Raw genomic sequence first — 20,656 nt, 5'->3', positions numbered from 1 at the left:
TGGCTTGACCTGAGAAAGGCTTAACTTATCAGTGTCATGGTCCTGGGCCGTGTTGGCCCAGTATTCTTAGTTCTCTTGTATTTTTGTATTCAGTTCCCTGTTTAGGTTCTGTTTCCTGAGTTGCCCTGTTATGTTGTTCCCTGTGTGCTTTCCCTTTGTGACTCTCACCCCCTGTGTGCCCCTCTATGTATTCATGAGCCCTTGTCCCCTTTCGTGTTTTATTCCATGTTTTCCCCAGCCTGTTATGTCTGTGTTCTCCCCGTGCTCTCTCCTCCTGTCTGAACCTCTGTACTTCCTGTTTGACTCTGCCTGTCTCCCGTCAGTGTTATGTTCACCCCGCCCTGTCTCGTTATGGTTATCTGTGTCAGCTGTGTTCCCCGTGTGTTCCCACTTTCCTCGTTAACCCTCTGTGTATTTCTGTCTGCGTCTCCCTCTGTTCGGCGTCGCGTTCTCCCTCATGTTGTGTGGATCTTCCTGTGTCTACCTGAGAGTGTTAGTTTACTTTTCCCAGTTTAGTTTTGTATTTCCTGTGTTCTGCCGTGCCAGCATTAAAGCTGTGTTTCTCGAGTTCATCCCCGTGTCTGTGAGTTTTGCATTTGGGTCCCCCTCCTGCTTGCCACACAGCGATCCATGACAATCAGGGTGTAACAGAAATAACCTGTTCCTTACCAGGTAATAAAATAAGCTCAGATGAGCAACAAAAGAGGACATATTATACCATGTCATTATTTATTTAACAAAAATTAAATTAAGCCAAAATGTAGAAGACGTTTGTGAAAAACTGAGCATGCCCATAGAAAGTGAAATTATAAAGTAGACCGGTGCTGATAATCAAATGCACCAAACTGCATCAAACTGTTCATCAGCAAAAAACTTCTGCTATAAGAGCAGAAGTTCTGGCGCTTTGCTGGTCTGGATAATTCAGGTATAAACAGCATCAACAATAGTGGGCCACAAACATTGCCCTACAGGCCTCAGTTAGCATGGTAAATATGATAATGATAAAGGAATATAAGAGTTGCAAGGAGAAAGTCTCTTTTCACTAAAAAGAACATGGTTGCAAGTATTGGAAGGTTGCATCTGAAAAAGAAACACAAGAATTCTGGATCAACGTCCTTTGGACAGATGAGACCAAAGTGCAGATATTTGGCTATAATGGACATTGACATGTTTGTTTGTTTGTTTTTGCCAAACAAAACAAAACACAGCATATCAGCATAAAAACCTCAAACAAAATGTCAAGCACGGTGGTAGAGAGGTGATGATTTGGGCTTATTCTGCAGACACATTATTGAGTCAACTTTCCTGTTTACCAAAGTATTCTAGAGAAAAGTGAGTCTGACAGCTAAAGCTTGGCCTCGGTCTTACAAGAGGACAATTATCCCAACCACACCAGCAGGTATACAACAGAAGGACAGAAAAAGGTAAGAATTGTGATGTCAGATGATGTCACTGAAAGCAGATCTCCTTAAAATGGCCATCTAAGGGCACCTGAATGCTGTTCCAATCTGTTGTTTGTGAAGGGCAACAAATCACAACAAAGTTGGATTAAAAGAAAAGTGGAAGAGGTTCAAATAGCATGCTTTAAGTAGAAGGTTAATTAAGATGCTGCATTTGACAGGAGATAAACAAAAATGACTTTAAACTGTAAAAGTTACTCTAGCAAAGTCCAAGAATTAAATATGGAAATAGCATGAAACTTTTGGTCTAAACCAAACCAAGTGAGTTATCAAATTTGGAAATGTGTTTCCTTTTTTTCCCTCTGAGATTATACTTTTCTTTAAATGTTTATACTTTATGAATTTGAGAAAATATGTCGGAGCTTCTGAGCATAAAGTTTACAATGAGTATCTTTAACTGTTGGAAGCAACTGCTTCACTATTTTCCCCACTGTGGTCATTCTCTCAGTATTTTCCCCTTTTTCTTCTTTTGTCCTGTTTTCTTACAATGTTTATTCCCACCTTATTAATAAATGCCTCATTTTAAAATAATTATCTTAGGTGTGTGTGTGTGTCTGTGTGCTTGCTTGCCTTGGCGGGATTCCCTCCAAACACAGCAATGTTCTGTTGGACCCAAAGAAGAGCTGCCTGTTGGTCCAGGATCCCATAATTCCCTGCAGCTGATGTGTGAGGATCTTTTCCCGACACAAGGAACCCAAATGCACCTTTAATGATGCAGGATTTCACATGATCAACAAGACGTAATTGACTCAGGCAAGACATTCATTTCCTCCGAGCTCCAAATTACTGTTCACATATCAGAGCTCCTGTTTTCAGTCTTGCAGGAAAGCAGAGTAATTACCAACAGGCTCGGCCATTTTAAAGTGGCACACAAGCATTATTCAGGCTCGTACTGTCTCACACACACAGACGCACACATGCTCTCTATAATAAGTAAATTCTTATTTTCACTAAGTGATTCCACGAGTTTCTTGTTGTTGCCTTTGAGACGTCCACTGCTAAAGTTCATCTGAATTTTATCCCTGTGTGCACAGTGAAATCTGACGTGGGATCATAGAGTGACACAGGCACTGAGATTCAAATACACAGGCTGTTACACACTAATGGGTCCATTTAAACGTAATCCTTCTTACCCAGTCGGTACTCCAGGCTTACAACAACACTGTGGGTGAAGTTACTAATGAAACGTCCATCATACAGAGGCTTGGAGGCAGAACCAGCAATGAAATCTCCACCATGGATCCAAACCATGACAGGCAGGTGGCTCTGCAGAGGAGAGCTCAAGTCCACATCCAGTGGTACAAAGATGTTGAGGTAGAGACAATCCTCACTGACCTTTTTGGAGACATTAGAGGATGCAGGTCATTCAATTTTTCACTTTTTGTTGTCACTTTTATCTTGTTTTGTTTTTTTCTTTTGAATTTAATACTTCTGGCCGTGTGTGACATGGATACATGGATACATGGATACACGGATACATGGATACGAGTTAGGAGGCAATTGCCAGCCAGGTGAAAGGTAAAAACTGCAGATAGAATATAAATTATTTATTTAGTGTTTATGGTACAAACTAATTAGTAGGCTCACACAGCAGGTTTCTTATACTCCTTACACCTTATTTAGGACTGAATAAGGACATTTGTCCCCTTTGAGCACCGTCTCTTGGTTAGTGTACTCAGTTTGCTTACTCACATTTTCTGAATTAATTTTATTGATATTGTTTGTTAGTTGTTTTTAATAAAGTTGAATTTCTCAGAGGTTAGGTAGTCCCAGTGCTGCATATACGAGTGCTTGGATTCTCCACTTTTTGTTAAATGTTCTGGTTCTTATATGATGTTTTCTTACTTTACTGGAGCACTCAAAGCATTTTATATAACATACTTTATTTACCCATTTACACACATTCGTACTCCAACTGTGCAACAGCTTGGGGTTAGTATCTTGGTTGGTGGTTGGTGATCTCAGCCAGATCGAACCACCAACCTTCCAATTATTGGATGAGCAGCTCTACCTCCTGAGCTGCAGACTGTTCATCGCCTCAGTTATCTGCTGTCATTTTACCGACATACATTCTGCAGTTATTTTAAGTGGCTGGCACTTTTTTTTGTTGTTGTTATGTTTTTAAATCATATTTAGACAGAAAGTTGATTCAGAAAGCTTATTGTATTAGTGTAAGGACATAGTTCTTATTTATATACACAGATATTGTTAATAGTCTTGGTAGGTTTGCCGGTTTAAACAAACAGATGGATAACTGGAGCATGTTGTTAAAAACTCTTAATATCGCTAACTTAAATTACATTTGGATTTTGACTACGTTTCTACTCACACAAGATTATTATCAGCTGTCCTTAAAAATCTGGCATACAGCAAAGTAGCATAACTGCTCTCCCTCATTGTAAATAACTGTACTAGTTTGGAAATTGTATTCTGTAAATACAATTTAAATATATAAAAAACAAATATACATAGGTTTTTATTTGTAGATATTTGTCACTTTGAGAATCTTTTTGCTAAATATAATTTATTAACAATGGCCTCATAAAGTGACGCCGCTCCATGTGACGTGAGCCTTACAACATGGACTCTAACGACTTTCACTGGGCTGGATTGTTCACTTTTACTCTAATGAAATTGGTTTCATCTCTAAGTGCAGAATTTAGCATCCATGGCTTCATCACACTGTCAGTGGCAGCTCTTTTGATCCACCTGCTGCATCTAACCAGTCTAATTGAACTGGATATGAAATATCTTTGACATGTGAAAGTTTGCGTGCACTAAGCCTATGCAAATTAAAATTTCAGTGTTATACTGTTAGTGTCATTTTATGATAATTAGCATGTCAGCACATTACGGGCGACCGTGGCTCAGGGGGTTGGGAATCGCATCTGTAACCGGAAGGTCGCCGGTTCGATCCCTGGGCTCTCTGTCCTGGTCATTGTGTCCCTGGGCAAGACACTTTACCCTACTTGCCTACTGGTGTTGGCCAGAGGGGCCGATGGCGCGATATGGCAGCCTCGCTTCTGTCAGTCTGCCCCAGGGCAGCTGTGGCTACAACTGTAGCTGCCTCCAGCAGTGTGTGAATGTGAGAGTGAATGAATAGTGGTATTGTAAAGCGCTTTGGGTGCCTTGAAAAGCGCTATATAGATCCAATCCATTATTATTATTAATCACAACAGCTATGTATTATCACAAAGCAGCAGAACAGAAGCAATTAAAATAACCTCAAGCTGTAACATTAAAGTGATATAAAACATCGTAGCAGGATATAAAGAAATACAAGGTTGTAATACACCTACACTCTTAGGGCACTCCTCAGTGATAGCTTTACTGCAGAATTGCATACATGCGGCCCTGGGAAAGGAGGCATCATAAACCCCGTGCCAAGGACTCACAGGTCTGGGGGGCTTCCAGCGGTAAGCCCCAACAGGAGGACTTGCGTACGGAACACCATAGAATACATGGGCCTTATCCACAGTAATCCCCTTGATCTGGCCATCTTTGGTTATCACCACTGGTCCAGCAGCCCCATCTGTATCCTGAGTGACAGGTTTGTCCTTGGTTTGCTGTATGATTGCAGGGTCCCCCGGGCGTCCCAGCTCCTCGACGGAGTTTATCTCAAAGTCTCGGTTGATGATGAACGGCTCGGGGTAGACATTTCTCAAAAAGCTGACAAGGTCGATGTCATCATCATTTTTTGTAACTCCTCCAGAGGAAAGCTCTAAACTCAGTGTGCACAGCAGCAGCAAACAGTGCCAGTTCTCCATATTGTGATAGAATACTCTTAATACTTCCCCAGACCAGCTGCCTGGATCATGATTTGACTTGACTTATGGCTGCGGCCCTCATACGCCTGAAACTCTCTGCACACTCTGCATGCTTGTGACTCCAATTTGCCTGGTTCCTTATTAAGATTAAACAGACAAAAGCTGCTCTGTCTTACTGTTGAGTGCTGTCCAGTAGACTCTGAACAGCTGGATGCAGACTCTGCGGTGCAGGACCACTAATAGAGGACGAGTCGTCTTTCCTTTGCTTAATGTAATCGCAGTCACGCACAAATGGTAAACAGGGATGAGCCAAGCAGTGGGCTCCATGAACGCCGGTTTCTGTGCTTATATAAAAATCTGTTTCTCCTTTACCATTCAGACTTATCAGTCACTGATGTATAATTAAAACCAATACATTTATTAATACGCTTTTCTTTACAGGCAGAGGACAGCAAACACAAGGTACACAGTGCCATCTACAGGCCTTATGTACAACAACATGCCACAGTTATTCTGTAATTGGGGTTATGTCATAGAAAAGTATGCTTTGATTTTTAATTTTTATTATTTTATTTTATTAACACACATTTCCCCCTTTTGGAAGATCTCAATCTTTAGCATGTCGGCTGTTCTCGAAAAGAATTAAAAGTCGAATTTAAATCCAGAAAATTCGTAAAACCTGCTTTTTTTTCTTTTTTTTAAAGTATGGGATTAGATAATTTTCTTGTTTCCAGTAATAATGATTACAGTGTGATATTTCTTTTTGAGTTGCACCCAGAGTTCAGACTGTAGAATCACTTATATGACGGAAGCAGTTTCTCGTGTAATTTCACCATCAAACATATAGATGGTATGTTTTTTTTTTCAGATTAACCCTTTTTTGTTTCAAAGTGTTAATTACTTAACATTCTGACGATAATTGATTGTAGTAATATGTTATTATAAATAAACGAATGCGTATTATTACAATAAAGCTGGAAAGCAGAATATAAGCAATTAAAATAATCTCCAGCTGTAACATATAAAGTGATGCACTACACATTAATGAATCGGTAAGTATGACCCACTTGGCTTCACCTGTTGAGACATTTATAAAAAATCCTGGAAACAGACGTGTACATATCATATCCTTAACCATAGCGGAGTGTCGACCAGCGTGCGCGATGGCAGGTCGCTGAACAGGAGATGAAAACATTTGCACATTTGCAATCAAGTTGTGTAATCCTTCGTGGTCTTCCCCTCTGCATTAGCAGATAAAGAATAATACAACGTATCGCTATTGGTGCAATACTAGGCGGGCTTTTTCTGTTTCTAACAAATAAAAAAGACTTTTTTACGTCAGTAATCCGTCACCGAGGATCTGAGCAGGTGAGCTGAAAGTGCACACCTGTCACTTATTAACAGCCTGCTGATTCAACCCCCGGCCTTCTTTTAATAAACGCGACCTACTTTCCTTTGCTGGATTTCCAACGAACATGTAAGGAAATAACTTATCACTACCGGTTCATACAAACTTATCTCACTCAAATTCAGCGGATTCATATGCTTCTAATATTTTCAGGAACTCCTTACAGTACTCGTTCGTCTTCTTCATCCTGGTGCCTCATGTCATATCGCTCGGTGAGTTTGGTTGCTGAGGTAAAATGGTGAAAATAAAACGTGACATCTGGAGGTATTCTCATCGACTTTCTTCCAGGACGCTGCAACGATATTTCCTTCTCGTTGTGTTGGATGAGCAAAGGGAATGATCTGGACAGGTAAACGTGATTCATAGATTTGCATAATCTCCCCCTGTGCTGTTCAGAGACCTCAGGACAAATGTAAAAGGGATGAAATAAGTATTTAGTTTCTTAAATAAGTTGGTAGTACAGAGGTTTTAACATGAAAAATATGCGTCAGGTACCTTAATTAAAAGTACCTGTATTTACAGAACTGCATACATTATGATCAAATAATTCTTAATGTTTGTTTATTAAAGTTTAATGTAACAAATGTTTTTAAGGTCACTACAACCTCAAGAATTCATACACCAATGACAAAACGTCCCACTATTACATTAGAACTACTCAACTGAAGTAACTGAGTAAATATACTATGTTTAGTTTTGATCAAAGAGGTCTAATGAGCTTAGCCAAGATGACTTACTGTATTAGATGATAAAGAGAACGGCTTGTTAAAACTTCAAATGTGACCGAATCATGTTATGCTGCCCATTTCTGAATAAGGGTGACGATAAACAGGCAGCTATTAATCAGTCACATGGAATGATCATGTAATATACAGGAGAAAATGAGGTGTACTGTTTCCCATTCTTGAAGGAAAAATGGAGACATATGGCTCAATGGCACATCATTGAAATCCATCAGAAAGGTGGGCAAAGTGACTTCTGTGACTCTGTCGCCGGGTGTTGAAAACCAGCTAACCCTCCAATATGGTGGCTCTGTCCAGGCATGGACTCTAACAGTTCCCCAAAGCCCACGTAAGCAACATACCTTCTTAATCCCAATTTAATTTGACACCCCAACCTCTTGTTTAATGTTCCTTTAAATGTGTTTACCTCACCCCAAGGTATAAAGTTTACTAAAGTCAGAGGCCGAAAGCAGCCACTACAACATCCAACAAATGCCACTAAGGTACTTTTGACAACAACTTTTACACAGATGAGTGGTTATGTTAGATTTCATGCACAGTCCACCTCACTGCATAGTTTGATTGCTGTTTGGATCTGATCGTTCCTCAGGATTTCCTCAAGTTGTTGAGTCCCACTGAAGTGTTTGCATGTGAAAATGGAACAGTATACTTCCAACAGGAGGAAAATTTCTTCCTTGCTTTGGGTGAGTGTCGTTCCTATAGTTGCACTTTAGACAGCAAAACTGGGAAGTCACCTGAACCAGCTATGAAATAGTCCTTAGCAACAGAATTGTATAAAACCACAGGGTGTTATTTATACATGGTTAGTTGTTTCCTAATGTTTATACCCTGTATTTATAATAAACTGGTAAAAGATGCCAATTTTGTCATTTAACTATTAGCAAGAAGGTAAGTGACCATTACTGATGTTGAATATTCAGGAAAGGTTCTAGTCTCTTCTGCCTTGCATTGATGTTTGCTGCTAACTTAATCCAACCAGTATCTAACCAGTTGATATTTAAGTTGTTTGGAGACCACGTGACCTGTAGCTAGGCTACCCTAGCGTGGATATCATTGAAGTAAATGCTTTTCACCTCTACTCGAGCACTCAAAGCTCTTCATACAACATGTGTTTTTCACCTGTTCTATCTAACATTTGCACTCCAGCGAATGCACTGGAGGGTAACCTGGGCTTCAGTACCCAAGGATACTTAGCATACAGACTGGAGCAGCCAGTGATCAAACCACCAACCTTCCAAATGGTAGATGACCTGCTCTACCTCCTGAGCTGCAGCCACCCAGTTGTGCTGTAAAAATGTTTACCATTCAAACTATTATGATGATTAAGATGAACGTGTGCGTTACTGCTGCAGTTTTCTGCATCTTTAAAACTATTTTTTTCTCCTCAGGTCACACAATGCGCCTCGCTTGCAAACTGGTGTCCCGCAGTCCCTCCATGTTGCTGGTTTCCTGGGAGAGGAATCAACCAGATGTCATCTATAGTCACAATGTGACTTTGTACCATGTTGAACTAGGCTCCTATAACACGCATACTTTGGATGTTACCACTCACAACCACTACCGCTTCTCTGCTCTGGACCCCTGCACCCTCTACATGGCCTGTGTGGAGATTGCAGACACTCTCTCCTTAGCATGCCTCTCTACTATTACTGGTATGGACTAATGAGTGATGTTTAGTTAATTAAAGTACATTTGCAAAGGTTAAAGGCCTTAAATTCACATAACAACCTCTAGATGGCGCCAACTATGATTTTTTTTTTTTTTTTTTTTACCTCAAAGCTTTTTGGGGGTTTTTTTGTTTTGTTTTAAGTGACACTGCTATCAGTTGTTTTCAACACATGCTAAAACTGCTGCTGTAGCTCTTGTTCTGTTTCTCGTCAGATCCAGATGTTCCAGAGAACTTTGAGGTTACATCATGGAACAGCAGCAGCATATCTTTATCCTGGGACTGCCCTGTGAACAGCAAGTACTCTGTCTTCCTTCTCACTGCCTTCCACCTCAACGGTACAAACCACATCACAGACGAGGTCTCGTTTTGGCACAAAGATAACTTTGAGGTCAGCTTGTCTGACCTGCAGCCCTGCAGCAGAGTGAAGTTTGGCCTACAGACTGTTTGCCAGGCAGGAATCGAGTCCCGCTACAGCAAGATGGTCCTGAATGATGGAAACTCTTGTATGTGACTCACATTTTTGACCGTACTGGCACTCACTTATCTCCCTATAGAATAGCATTTTTAAATTTAAAACTTCATGCAGAGTAGCTATTAGTTATCCTTCAGTGAAAGCCCCTTCTGCTTCTCCCTCAGTCCATTCCAACATTGAGGACTTGCGTCAAACATTGTTTGGCCCCACCAACTACACCCTGAGCTGGGAGGTGAGGAACACCTCTTCCATCTCCATGTTCAGAGTGTTTCATGAAGGTGTGCTGCAGGGTACTACTCTCATGAACAGCTACACTGTGAGGGGGCTGCTGCCATGCCAACAGTACCAGGCCAGGGTGGAGGCACTTTGTGGAGATGGTGTGCTCATGAGTCCTAAGACGGTCACAGCACAAACAGGTAAAACATGACCTGTGTGCGTTGGCCAGCCAAGTTGTGTAACTGGTGGTGTTTGGCATTTAATAATGTAACTACTTCTAGTGTTAATGGGATTAATGAAATATTGAATTATAAGTATAATTATATTGTAAACTGGTAGTTGCCATACATTACTGAATTTAAAACGGCTGTCTCAGGATGGTTCAGTAAGTCAGCTAAAGACATGTTTGCTCTATTAGCTTCTCTCTATTTTCACTGTCAACTTATCTTACTGCTGCTATTTGTAACATGTTGGGCTTCATATGTATGATGTTATTTACTTGTCTTTGTGTCCTCTGTATTGATTCTGCATGTGAATCCAGGACCTTACGGTGTGTCTGAGCTGACGTACCACTCTAATGACTCTGCTGCTGTGTGGACCCCTAGTAGCCCACAGCAGCAAGCTGTGGGCTTCGTATATGAGCTGTCCCTGAAGAACGGCACCACCATCGACAGCAGCCGTGTGTCAGTCACAAAGCTACGCCTCCTCGGGCTGGAAGAAGGGAAAACTTATGTTCTCAATGTGTGGGAAGAATGTGACAACCAGCTGGAGTCTGAACATTCGCATTTGTTTTTCATGGCAGCCAATTCATCTAAAGAGCTCCATGTGAAGGCTGGTGGACCTGCTCACGACATGGGTTGGTTTGACATACCTTTATTTCAATAGTCTTTGATGTAAACCTTTACCCACTGTTCCCATTTCCTGGTGTCTTTAGAACTAGAGTTAGATTATGACAACACAGGTCTCACAGTGGTTGTACCCTGGAAACTGCCTGAGGATCTAGACAACGGCACATCAGAAGCTAAAGATAAAATAGAGGAGATCTTCAACAACAAGGTGAGCAAAACATCAAAAATTAATATCAGCAGCTATGGACTAAAAACTCTGTAATTGGCTCATCTTAATTTTATACAATTCTGTATAAAAAGTGAAAACCCGGCTTAAAATATCTCCCACTCTTCTACATCTAATGTTAGCTAGGGTGCATAGTGAGAGGGAAAAACCTTAAGATGACAGATCTGAGTGTGCTAATTTACCTGCTAATAGTAGCTCTGTTTCCAGAGTAGTGAAAAAAGGTCAGCAACACCTTGTTTAGCTCACTAGACTCTCATCGGTCTCATATTTGGAAGTAGGTGAAGTTGTGCCAGAAATTTTTGCTTTTATGTTTTAATATAAATTTTTAGCTTTCAGGTTTGAGACGTTCATATTTAAAAGCTGGCAGACTGCAAGGTGCCATACATGAGTAACCTCACTCTCTATGCTTGCTATTCCATTTAAACTTTAAAACTTATAATCAAGGTTTTTAGTTTCTTATGAGGGTTACTGAATTTAAGGTTGTTGTTTCTTTTTGTTTTTTAAATTTATGATGACTTGCCAAGTTGAAACTTTGTATTGTCCTCCAGCTGCAGGAGCTATTGAAAGATAAGCCAGTTCGGATAAAGTTGGACTCTTTTGAACCTGCAGATGAGCCAGACAAAACTGAGATTTTCTTCAGGGCTTTTGATGCCTCCCAAACTAAAGAAAATGTGCCCGTACCTATTAAAGATCTTCTGTATTACACTGGCTCTCTAAATGCCACCAACATCACTGTTAAAGGTGGAGTCATTTACTGGGATGGTAAGTGTTGGTAAAAAGCTGGCTCAGCCCTTGCCAGTAAAAACCTTCATGTTTTTAGTGGAATTTTATTTTCTTTGCTTGCCTTGTTAGGTCCAGACCTGTGTGCTTCCAAACAGCCTTTATGTTCTCACAATTCTCTGTGCATCAACACTCTGGGCTCATATTCTTGTGTATGCCAGCATGGTTACTATGACGTCAGCTCTGTGACTGAGCGTGCTCCAGCTTCACATCCAGTCTGCCAAGGTACAGAGACCTCTCATCAATCTCTTAAACCTATGTATTTTATTTTAAAAGCTCATCCTTTAAAAAAAAACTGCTTGTGTAGTAGTACAGCTGCTGATTTTTTGTTTTGTTTTTTTGACCCTCGATTTCAAACAGAAAAAGGTCTCTTCAGCCGGTGTCTGGATAAATTGATGGCTGGTGCAATAGCAAAGCCCTACCTGCATTCTCGCATGGGAGGAGCAGTTGCAGTGAAGCTGAATGATGGTCGCTGCATTGTGAATGAGAGTGAGACACTGTACTACTTCCGTACCTCACGAAAAGTCTCTGAATGTGGAACCGAGAAGCAGGTGAGTAACTAAGCTCAGCAAGAAGCTCTGAAAGGTTTGTTTGCCAGACAGATTTCTTACCAATATTAAAAAAGACACTCTGTTAGTTTTCACTCAGTATCCTAAGTTGTCAGCCTAGCATACACCGGTGACCTCTGAATATTTGCCCTCGACAGGATTGATTGCACAGCATTATGTGATATGCATGTCATGCCACAGGTGAGGGATGGAAAGATTTTGTATTTTTGTGCAGTCCTAGTGATCTTTGTTTTGTAAGGCAAACGCATGTGGTGGGTGCCACTGCCTACCTCATGACTGGATATTTGCTGGATAATTAATGAATCATAGTCTGCATAAAGCATCCTGAGTCCTATAATCTTATTTAACAATAGTCTGAAAATTGTTGCTCTCCAAGTGATATGATGTATACTCAAATTAGGGTTTGTTTTCCCAACTTGAATGCATCTGTTTAGCTGTGTGCAGTCAAATTAGCTGAGTTTTACAATAATGGATTTAATTTTACAGTTTTCTTTCTTTCTTTTTCTTTTTTACTCCTTCCCCTCATACCTGTGGTTTGAGTTTTATTTCTGTTTGTCGGTTTTGTCTAGGTTAACAAAACTCACATCAACTTCCAGAATACTCTGAGTGTCACTTTGACCAAAGGGCAGATGATCAGCAGGCGGGACCTAAAAGTGGTGTGGAAGTGCGTTTACCCACGACATTATGTCCGCAATGCTCAAGTCAGCGTGGATATGGAATGGTGAGATTCATCAAATCCCAGTGTTTGTAGGAATATTCATACAATTACCAGTTTGGGGTTTAAGTAAATGCAACCTCACAGAAACTACAAAACATATTAGACTACATTATATACAAAAATTAAGCCAAAATGCAGAAGCAATGTGTGAAAACACTGTTAATGTTTCCATAGGGATTAAAAATGTAAGACAACAGCAGCAAAGTTTGTTTCTCAAAGATCAATATAATCTTCTGATCTTTGATCAGTGGGAGCAATTTGAAGTCTTCAGTATCACAAATGGAAAGCATTCAAGATGTTTGCATATCTTCTCAGGAGTAGAATCTGTCCCAAGGTCACACTGCAGTGTTCAGAAACTGCAAAACGCCCAAGAGATGCATCTCAGACTCTACAGGCCTCAAAGTTCAGAACAATACAGTTAGGGGGGGAAAGGCTGAGCAGATATGACTTGTTCAGCCTTTTTGTAAATATGGAAGCATGGATTATGTTTACAAAACTCGTAGAACCAACTGCAAGACTTTAGACAGATGAAACCAAAGTTGGATGTTTTGCCATAATGTACACCCTTTGGAAGGTTGGTGATTTTGTCTAGTTATGTAGCCACAGGACCCGAGTTGACCATACATTCCTTACCAAATTATTGTAAAGACAAATATGAAGCCAAAAGTTTTACCAAAAAATGTCTGTTATTCCAGTTAAAATCATGATGTGTCTGAATATTTATTCCCCTGATGCATCCAAAATATGTTTTGTTGGCCTTAGATGAGAAACTCATTGCAATGAAGGTGAGGGGGGTAGTAGTAATCTTTAATGTAGGATGAGGAATACTGGAATACGTTTAAATTAAGAGGTTAAACCTGTTGGGAATGCTGTGGTAGTGCTTTCACGGGCTGTGCATGAACAAATCCATGCAAACTTCAGTGAAGTGAGGCAGGTGTGCTTTCTTTTTATCATAATGTACTGTAAATCAGGGCAACATGAAAGAAAATGACTTCTTAATTGCCCCTTGGGGATAAATAAAGTCTCTCTGATCCTGATTCAGCTCTCTGACTCTCTGCTTGTAGGCTCACTTCCATGACCTTTGTGGAGTTTAACTCGTCAGTGCACCTGGGCCTGAAAATGACCTTGTACAGGGATGAGTCTTACACAAACAGTTACAGGGATGCCATAACCCTGGAACTCGAGGACACACTGTTCTTCCAGGTGGCTCTGGAGACAAACGGCTCTTTTGCTGTAGACCTGCTCCTGCAGGTGAAGTCGTGCTGGACGACTGAGAGCATCGACCCTCACGACCCTACCCAGGGCGTCCTTTTGCAAGATGGGTATTCATGAAATCTCGTTTTATGTTTGACAACTAGGATCCATTGCTGAGCATGCAGCTGGCAATGAATGGGCTAGACTTTGAACATACCAAATACCTATTCCTCTTTTTTTATATTATTAGAATAAACCTTTTTAAAACTTTATGGTTATAGATATCATACTGTGTGCGTGTGTATGTCTCAAGCTTTCTCAGTTGCTCTGTTAAGTCTGGTTCCTCTGTGCCCACAGACTTGATGACTTTCAGAAGATACATTTTGAAAGGTTGGGATTGCTAAATCTAACCACACGCTTATGTTTCTTCCTTGTTGCGTATGCCTTTCAGTTGTCCTGTTGACCCCACTTTCCACTGGCTGTCTGTGAACGGTCTGGCACATAGAAGCAGGTTTTCCATTCAGATGTTCAACATGCCTAAGAAGTTACCTCTTTACTTCCACTGCCTGGCCAGCATATGTGGACATGATGAAGACTGTCGACTGGTAAAATGGCCAATTGTTTCAAGCTTGAGATGCACTTGGTAAAATAATGTAGTTCATCCATTTGATGTAAGTGTCTGGCTACAGGTTACTCAGACAAAAGGGACGGACAGGTGGGAACATTGTCTTGTTTCTGTCCCCACTCTGATTGTGTCTTGGCATGCAACAACTACTGCACGTGTGTGTCACTGCATGTCAGTCGCAGTGCATTTTGTTTCCTGCTTGGCTGTCATTATACTGAAACGACATTCATATAGTCATGGCTGTAAGTTTTGACAGGTTGTTTTTCATGCACTTTGCCACTTCAGTTTTTATTTGGAGTAGGACTCTTATTTTAGTTTGGTTTCTATGAATAGAGGAAAAAATATCTTTTTTTGTAAGTTTCCAAAACATTTATTGTGGAACATTTAGTTTGGATATTTTGACAAATAAGGCCACAGTGAGATTCAGCCAAATCCCATTTTGAGGTGGTCAGCTTTGCACTTGGATTTGATATCAGCTGTTGGAATCTTTAAAGTGCCGGTACACTCTGAAGACAAGAGCTCAAAGCTTTTAGGTTACAAAAACCTACAGGTACATGAAATTCCCTTAGGTGACCATTATTGCTCATTTAACATGCTGCTGTGGTTCAGTCAGATTGGTGTTAAATTTATTTACCTTATTCTATCCAGATTTCAGAAGTTTATTTGTTTGTTTTGTGTTTCTGCATGAGTCTAAAGTTGACTCTCATTCTGTTGCAGAAATGCACTGGCAAGCAGCACACAAAGAGGTCCGTGAGTCAAATGGAGAGTGAGGGGAAACACGCTGCTGTCGTGTCTGCTGGACCTTTGATTGTCAACACAAGAGTGAAGTCAGCTACACCGTCTTACTGTAAGCTTGTCAAGGGATCATTCAGTTCATTCATTCAAATTTAAGACTGAACTCTTAAAAGAATCTGCATCTGCTTCCATAACCGTTCTTAGATTACAATGCATCAATGCATTTCTGTTAGTTTTTTGTTTTAACTTCAATTCTACTTGGTTCATATAAAAAAGGCAGTCCTGATATACACTGTCACTGATCTTCTAATATGTCTTGACTTGCTGTGCATGTGTGTAGCTGTGTGTATTGTGAATACAGGGGTGATGAAATGAACCTATATCCATCTCTTTCCAGGGGCAGAGTACATGACTGTAATAGCCATTGTGGCTGGATCAATAGGCTTTCTGGGAGTAACGGTGCTCTTAGTGAGTGCTACCAAAGCAATCATGACTTACTATGAACAGCTACGGTCCCAATAAAGTGTCTGAAACAGTATGTGTAACTTGTTGTTTCCTGCTGTAAACTCTCGGACTGTTTCTCAAGTAGTTTGTACTTGTTCTCGCTAATGAGTTTGCACGCGAGTGTGGACTTCCCAGGAACACAGCGCGATCATTTTACAATTGGAACGACAGTGTACTTGATGACGTCTCCGTTCCAGAGTTTTTACTGCCTTCCCCTCTTACTTTAACTGTGATTAATATTTGCAATGGAAATTACACATGACATGAGAAAATTATACATGATGTAGTAGTTTTTTGTTTTTATTGTTTTTTTTTTTGTTTGTTTGTTTTTAAAACAACCAAAACAAAACTACTATCTTAGAACTTTGACTAGAACTTTGGCAAAATTCACTTTTACATGTCATGTTTCATAATGTCTAACTAGAAAAATTTGTCAGATGAAACATGTTTTTCACCAAAGATTTTAGCAATTCTAAAAATTCAAACTATTCAGCTATTAGCATTCACACTGCATTTTTGACAGGAAATGCATTTTATATACCAGTTTCAGTTACTGTTGTTCATATGTTATCAGAATGGGTTGAAATTGTATTAAATGAATACCATCAATGTGTTATCTTACTGGACTTGTGGAAGTATTTTGAGAACCATAAGAGACATAAATGTTTGAAAGGGAAAAAAATCTTGAATCTAGATGGAGACTCGTGTAGAAATGTGAATGAGTTCATAAAACTGGTCAAACTGTCATGGTGTGTTGTGACAGGCAGGTAGTAGGACCCAAACACAGGACTCTTAGGTGGAATGAAACTTAAATCAGCAGCTTTTATTGCTGGAAAAACATCTTCATTAGGGATAAATATCACAAAAACCTCAAAACTCATATAGCAACTCAACTGAACTCCAGAAACTAAAAACTAGGAAAACAAATCAGGAACTATGAACAAGAATTAAGTAAAGAACACGAAGGGGGGAAAAAACACCCAGCCCACTGAAAACTTAAGAAACCCCAAAATCATGAACAGCAATCATCAAGGAACATATTTACATATTTACAGTTACTGGAACACCAACACTGGGTCACAGTTTCAATGTCAGTCGGTGTCCTTTGGTCTGCAACAACAGCAGAGCAGACTTCTCAGTCTTTTGAAGAAGCCCTTTTTCTTCTTCTTGATCTGAAGGTCTTTGCACTTCATACTGGATTCGGGTTCAGGAAAAGGTTCCTCACAGGGAACATCAGGAACTGGCCCAATTTCCAAACGAGATCCTTTGATCTTATGCTCTTCGCCTTTAACACTGGATTTGGACTCTGCATAGGGTTCTTCACGGGGAACGTCAGCCACTGCCACACTTTCCGAAAGACCTTCAATCGTAAGGTCTTCAGCCTTCAGACTAGAAGAACTTTCAGCAAGAAGTTCCTCACAGGGAACGTCAGGCTCTGGAACACTTTCTGAAAAAGATCCTTCGGCTGGTGGAACATTTGCCATTGAAAGACCATGAGAGGAGCGCTCTCCATTTGTGTTCTTCACATCAGGAAGACTTGAAGGGGGCTCAAAGATTTCACATATCTGGATCATTGCTACATCAGCAATGGTCTTCAGCAACACTGGTGCAAAGTTTGCAACTTTGATAGACAGAATTTCTTGAGGAAATTTCTGCCTGATCTCCGTCAGGATGCTGTTGACCATATCGTCTCGGATGGAGCGGGTGAAGATGGCCTGTGTTTCCATCGCCGTGAGACTCCTGGAGACACGATCTAAAGTGGCCTTGGTGACACTCGTGGAGAGGATGCTTAGACTCTGGGAGGCCATGTTTAGGAGGGGACGAGGAGGAAGCTCCCAGAAGCCCTGGAGAACACGGGGAACTACCTCGATCACTACCTCCTGCACGGTGAGCAGTTTGCTGTTATGCTGTTCCTGCTGCTTCTCTTTTAGGATTTCAACGTAATCCTTCACCACGCTCAGGAGTTTAGGTGCTCTGTAGAAAAACATGATAAGAGGTATCTTTTAAACATATTCAAAGCATCACTTAAATATTGAAACACTGTAGCTGGACTGTTAACCCTGTAACCACCTTTGTATCATACATGAGTTTCTGAGACCTCGATCTGAAGTTCTCTGATGACTCTGCAATAGTCGGCCTCATCACTGATGGGGACGACAAGGAGTACAGAGGACTGACTCAAGACTTTGTGGACTGGTGCCAGCTGAACTACCTCCAGATCAACGCCAGTAAACCCAAGGAACTGGTGGTAGACTTCCGCAGGCACAAGCATTCTCCACTGCAACCACTGAACATCCAGGGTATGGACATTGAGGCTGTGGACAGCTACAGGTACCTTGGTGTTCATCTGAACAACAGACTGGACTGGACTCATAACTCAGACGCCCTCTACAGGAAAGGGCAGAGCAGGTTGTACCTGCTGCGGAGACTCAGGTCGTTTGGGGTGGAGGGCCCACTCCTGAAGACCTTCTATGACTCTGTGGTGGCTTCTGCTATCTTTTATGGTGTGGTCTGCTGGGGCGGCAGCATCTCTGCTGGGGACAGGAAGAGACTGAACAGGGTGATCCGAAGGGCCAGCTCTGTTCTAGGATGCCCTCTGGACCCAGTGGAGGTGGTGAGTGACAGGAGAATGGCGGCTAAGCTGTCATCCCTGATGGACAACATCTCCCACCCCATGCAGCAGACTGTGACAGCACTGAGCAGCTCCTTCAGTGGGAGACTGCGGCACCCACGGTGTGGGACGGAGAGATTTCGCAGGTCTTTCCTCCCCACTGCTGTCAGACTCCACAACAAAGACTTTAACTGAACAAACACACACATCCACACATGTGCAATAACACTAAGTGCAATAATCCTTTCTGGCATCGTTGTATTTTTACTCAGTTGTATATAGCATTCGTATTCTATTTTTATCTTATTGTATATTTTTATTCTATTTTATTCTACTGTATATAGTATATTATTTTATTCTATTCTGTACAGCTGTGTACTGTATTTATTCTTATTGTATTCTAATTTTTGCGTCATAACTTTTGCACTGTCCACTTCCTGCTGTGACAAAACAAATTTCCCACGTGTGGGACTAATAAAGGTTATCTTATCTTATCTTATCTTATCTTATCTCATCAACATGATCAATACTTGCTATAATTTCAAAATATTATGGACAAAAAAAGTTTTTTTTGTCTAAAATTAACATTGTCGTTAACAAAAAGTTGCCAAAAACACCCAGTGTATCAAATGCGATACAAAAAATATGATAAATACATGATAAAAGTAAATCATACACAACATGACATAGCAAAGAACTAATTTGTGGCTTTTGTTTAAAGGGTTAATAAACATCTCAGTTCCAAAGAATCTGAATTTTCTGGCTGTTTTTTGATGGGTTGGGTCTTACAGGGTTAATGACTGTATACATGTGACTCACTGAAATTTAGGAGGCACGGCCTCTGGGAACTGAAGAAGCATTCTGGCTTCAAATTCAACGTCCCTCATTTTATTGATGACGTTCACCGCCCACACCTGAAACAGAAAACACATTTACAGTGCGCTTATGTTTAAAGGTTATGTGAACATAATGAAAAAAAAGTCTTGTGGGTTTTCTCGTCTTACCAGCCTTAGAAGAGGTTTGGCTTCCTCTTCTTCAAAATCCTCTAATTCAAACTCCCACAGCCTTCAAAAGAGAGCAAAGCAGAGGTTTTACACGTCATCAGGTGTGACAGTAACTCACTGCTCTCTGAGCGTCTCCCTGCTCTTCTCCACCAAAAGATCTCTCAGATCTTCAGCAGTGAGGTTCGGTGGAATTAGATCTTCCTGCTGAAGTCTGAGAAACTCCGTCATAATCGCAATCTAAAAGTAAAGGAGACATTTAATCACCACCACTCTCAGAAATGACCTGATATTTTCTGTCAGCTTTGGTTTGCATGAATCTGGGTCTAACCTGAGTCCTGTAGCCCGGAAGATGCCAGCAGATCTTTACAGCAGTTTCATAAATCGGTGTGTTGAACAACACCTGTCAAAGAAATAGCAATTTAGTCATTGTTACTTAAAATGATTCTCAGTTTGTCAACTTTTAAAACTACAACAAATTCTTCAAATTATTGAAATGCAGTAAAAACTAAAACGGCCACATACCCTGATAGGCTTATAGATTCCTTGACTTGATTCCATTTCGACGTTTTCAAATCACAGTCGGGAAGAAAAACTTTAACTGCTCTCCAACGATGGCGTACGGGGGATCTGGACCTGAAAATGCTCTCAGCTCGGTGGTCTCGCACAGATGAGCTCTTTTGACAGTCTGATGTTTATTTAGGTTTATTTATCTGAAGCCTGACAGCAGCTGGTATATACACAGCTTTGGATAAACTGGCCCTTTAAACAGCCCAGAGGAAGAAGAGACCTCTGCGTTATCAGTAGAGCCTAAAGCCAGAAGCACAATAATAATAATACTGTTAATATTATTTTTTATAGCAATAATACCCCAAATAATTAAGTCATTAACTACTAGGATGCCTACTGACATGTTTTCTTAGTTACTCATATTTAGAGAGGCCACATTCGTCATGCTTCACAGGAGGTCAGGAGTGACCGATGAAAGTGACGCTACGTTAGAGTCTGTCCCTGGACTGGTTGTTTGCTTCTCTATGAGTTCAGCAGGAGGAGGTGAACCCACAGCTGGGAGCGGTTCTCTAGTGGGTTCAGTATCATACTTGTGTTCAT

At 40.7% G+C, this 20,656-nt stretch overlaps 3 protein-coding genes across 3 annotated transcripts in view; 1 reads left to right on the top strand and 2 right to left on the bottom strand.

The window, feature by feature from the left end:
- Positions 1-5,264, bottom strand: part of LOC147309442 (cAMP-regulated D2 protein) — a 30,820-nt gene extending 25,556 nt beyond the window's left edge. Inside the window, exons 1-3 of the mRNA XM_086269191.1 lie at positions 4,760-5,264; positions 2,594-2,795; positions 2,031-2,164 (exon numbers count right to left, since the gene is read on the bottom strand). Coding sequence (XP_086125317.1) covers positions 2,031-2,164; positions 2,594-2,795; positions 4,760-5,227 — 804 coding nt within the window. The 5' untranslated portion in view covers positions 5,228-5,264. The remainder of the gene's footprint in view (positions 1-2,030; positions 2,165-2,593; positions 2,796-4,759) is intronic.
- Positions 5,265-6,428: 1,164 nt separating this feature from the next.
- On the top strand, positions 6,429-15,965 carry LOC147309441 (uncharacterized). Its single transcript, XM_086269879.1, has 19 exons — positions 6,429-6,704; positions 6,789-6,847; positions 6,924-6,984; positions 7,546-7,706; positions 7,796-7,860; positions 7,968-8,061; positions 8,767-9,030; positions 9,260-9,550; positions 9,684-9,935; positions 10,277-10,591; positions 10,670-10,791; positions 11,358-11,571; positions 11,662-11,814; positions 11,950-12,140; positions 12,728-12,879; positions 13,941-14,198; positions 14,522-14,675; positions 15,413-15,542; positions 15,828-15,965. Coding segments are annotated over exons 1-19 (3,063 nt in total). The 5' UTR covers positions 6,429-6,702; the 3' UTR covers positions 15,953-15,965.
- A 905-nt stretch (positions 15,966-16,870) lies between these two features.
- On the bottom strand, positions 16,871-20,107 carry LOC147309440 (uncharacterized). The gene is made up of 6 exons (XM_086269870.1): positions 20,072-20,107; positions 19,878-19,949; positions 19,668-19,786; positions 19,550-19,610; positions 19,365-19,459; positions 16,871-17,908 (listed from the first exon to the last, which is right to left on the bottom strand). Exons 1-6 carry the CDS (start codon positions 20,105-20,107, stop codon positions 17,026-17,028), a joined length of 1,266 nt encoding a protein of 421 aa, XP_086125996.1. The 3' UTR covers positions 16,871-17,025.
- Between the last annotated feature and the right edge of the window lie 549 nt (positions 20,108-20,656).

The sequence above is a fragment of the Aulonocara sp. 'chitande type north' Nkhata Bay genome, linkage group LG17, assembly GCF_057382095.1.
Source record: "Aulonocara sp. 'chitande type north' Nkhata Bay isolate Kocher_YH1m ecotype deep benthic linkage group LG17, A_spYH_male_GT1.1, whole genome shotgun sequence".
In the NCBI taxonomy this organism is placed as follows: Eukaryota; Metazoa; Chordata; class Actinopteri; order Cichliformes; family Cichlidae; genus Aulonocara; species Aulonocara sp. 'chitande type north' Nkhata Bay.
This window is presented reverse-complemented; position numbering and strand designations above follow the sequence as displayed.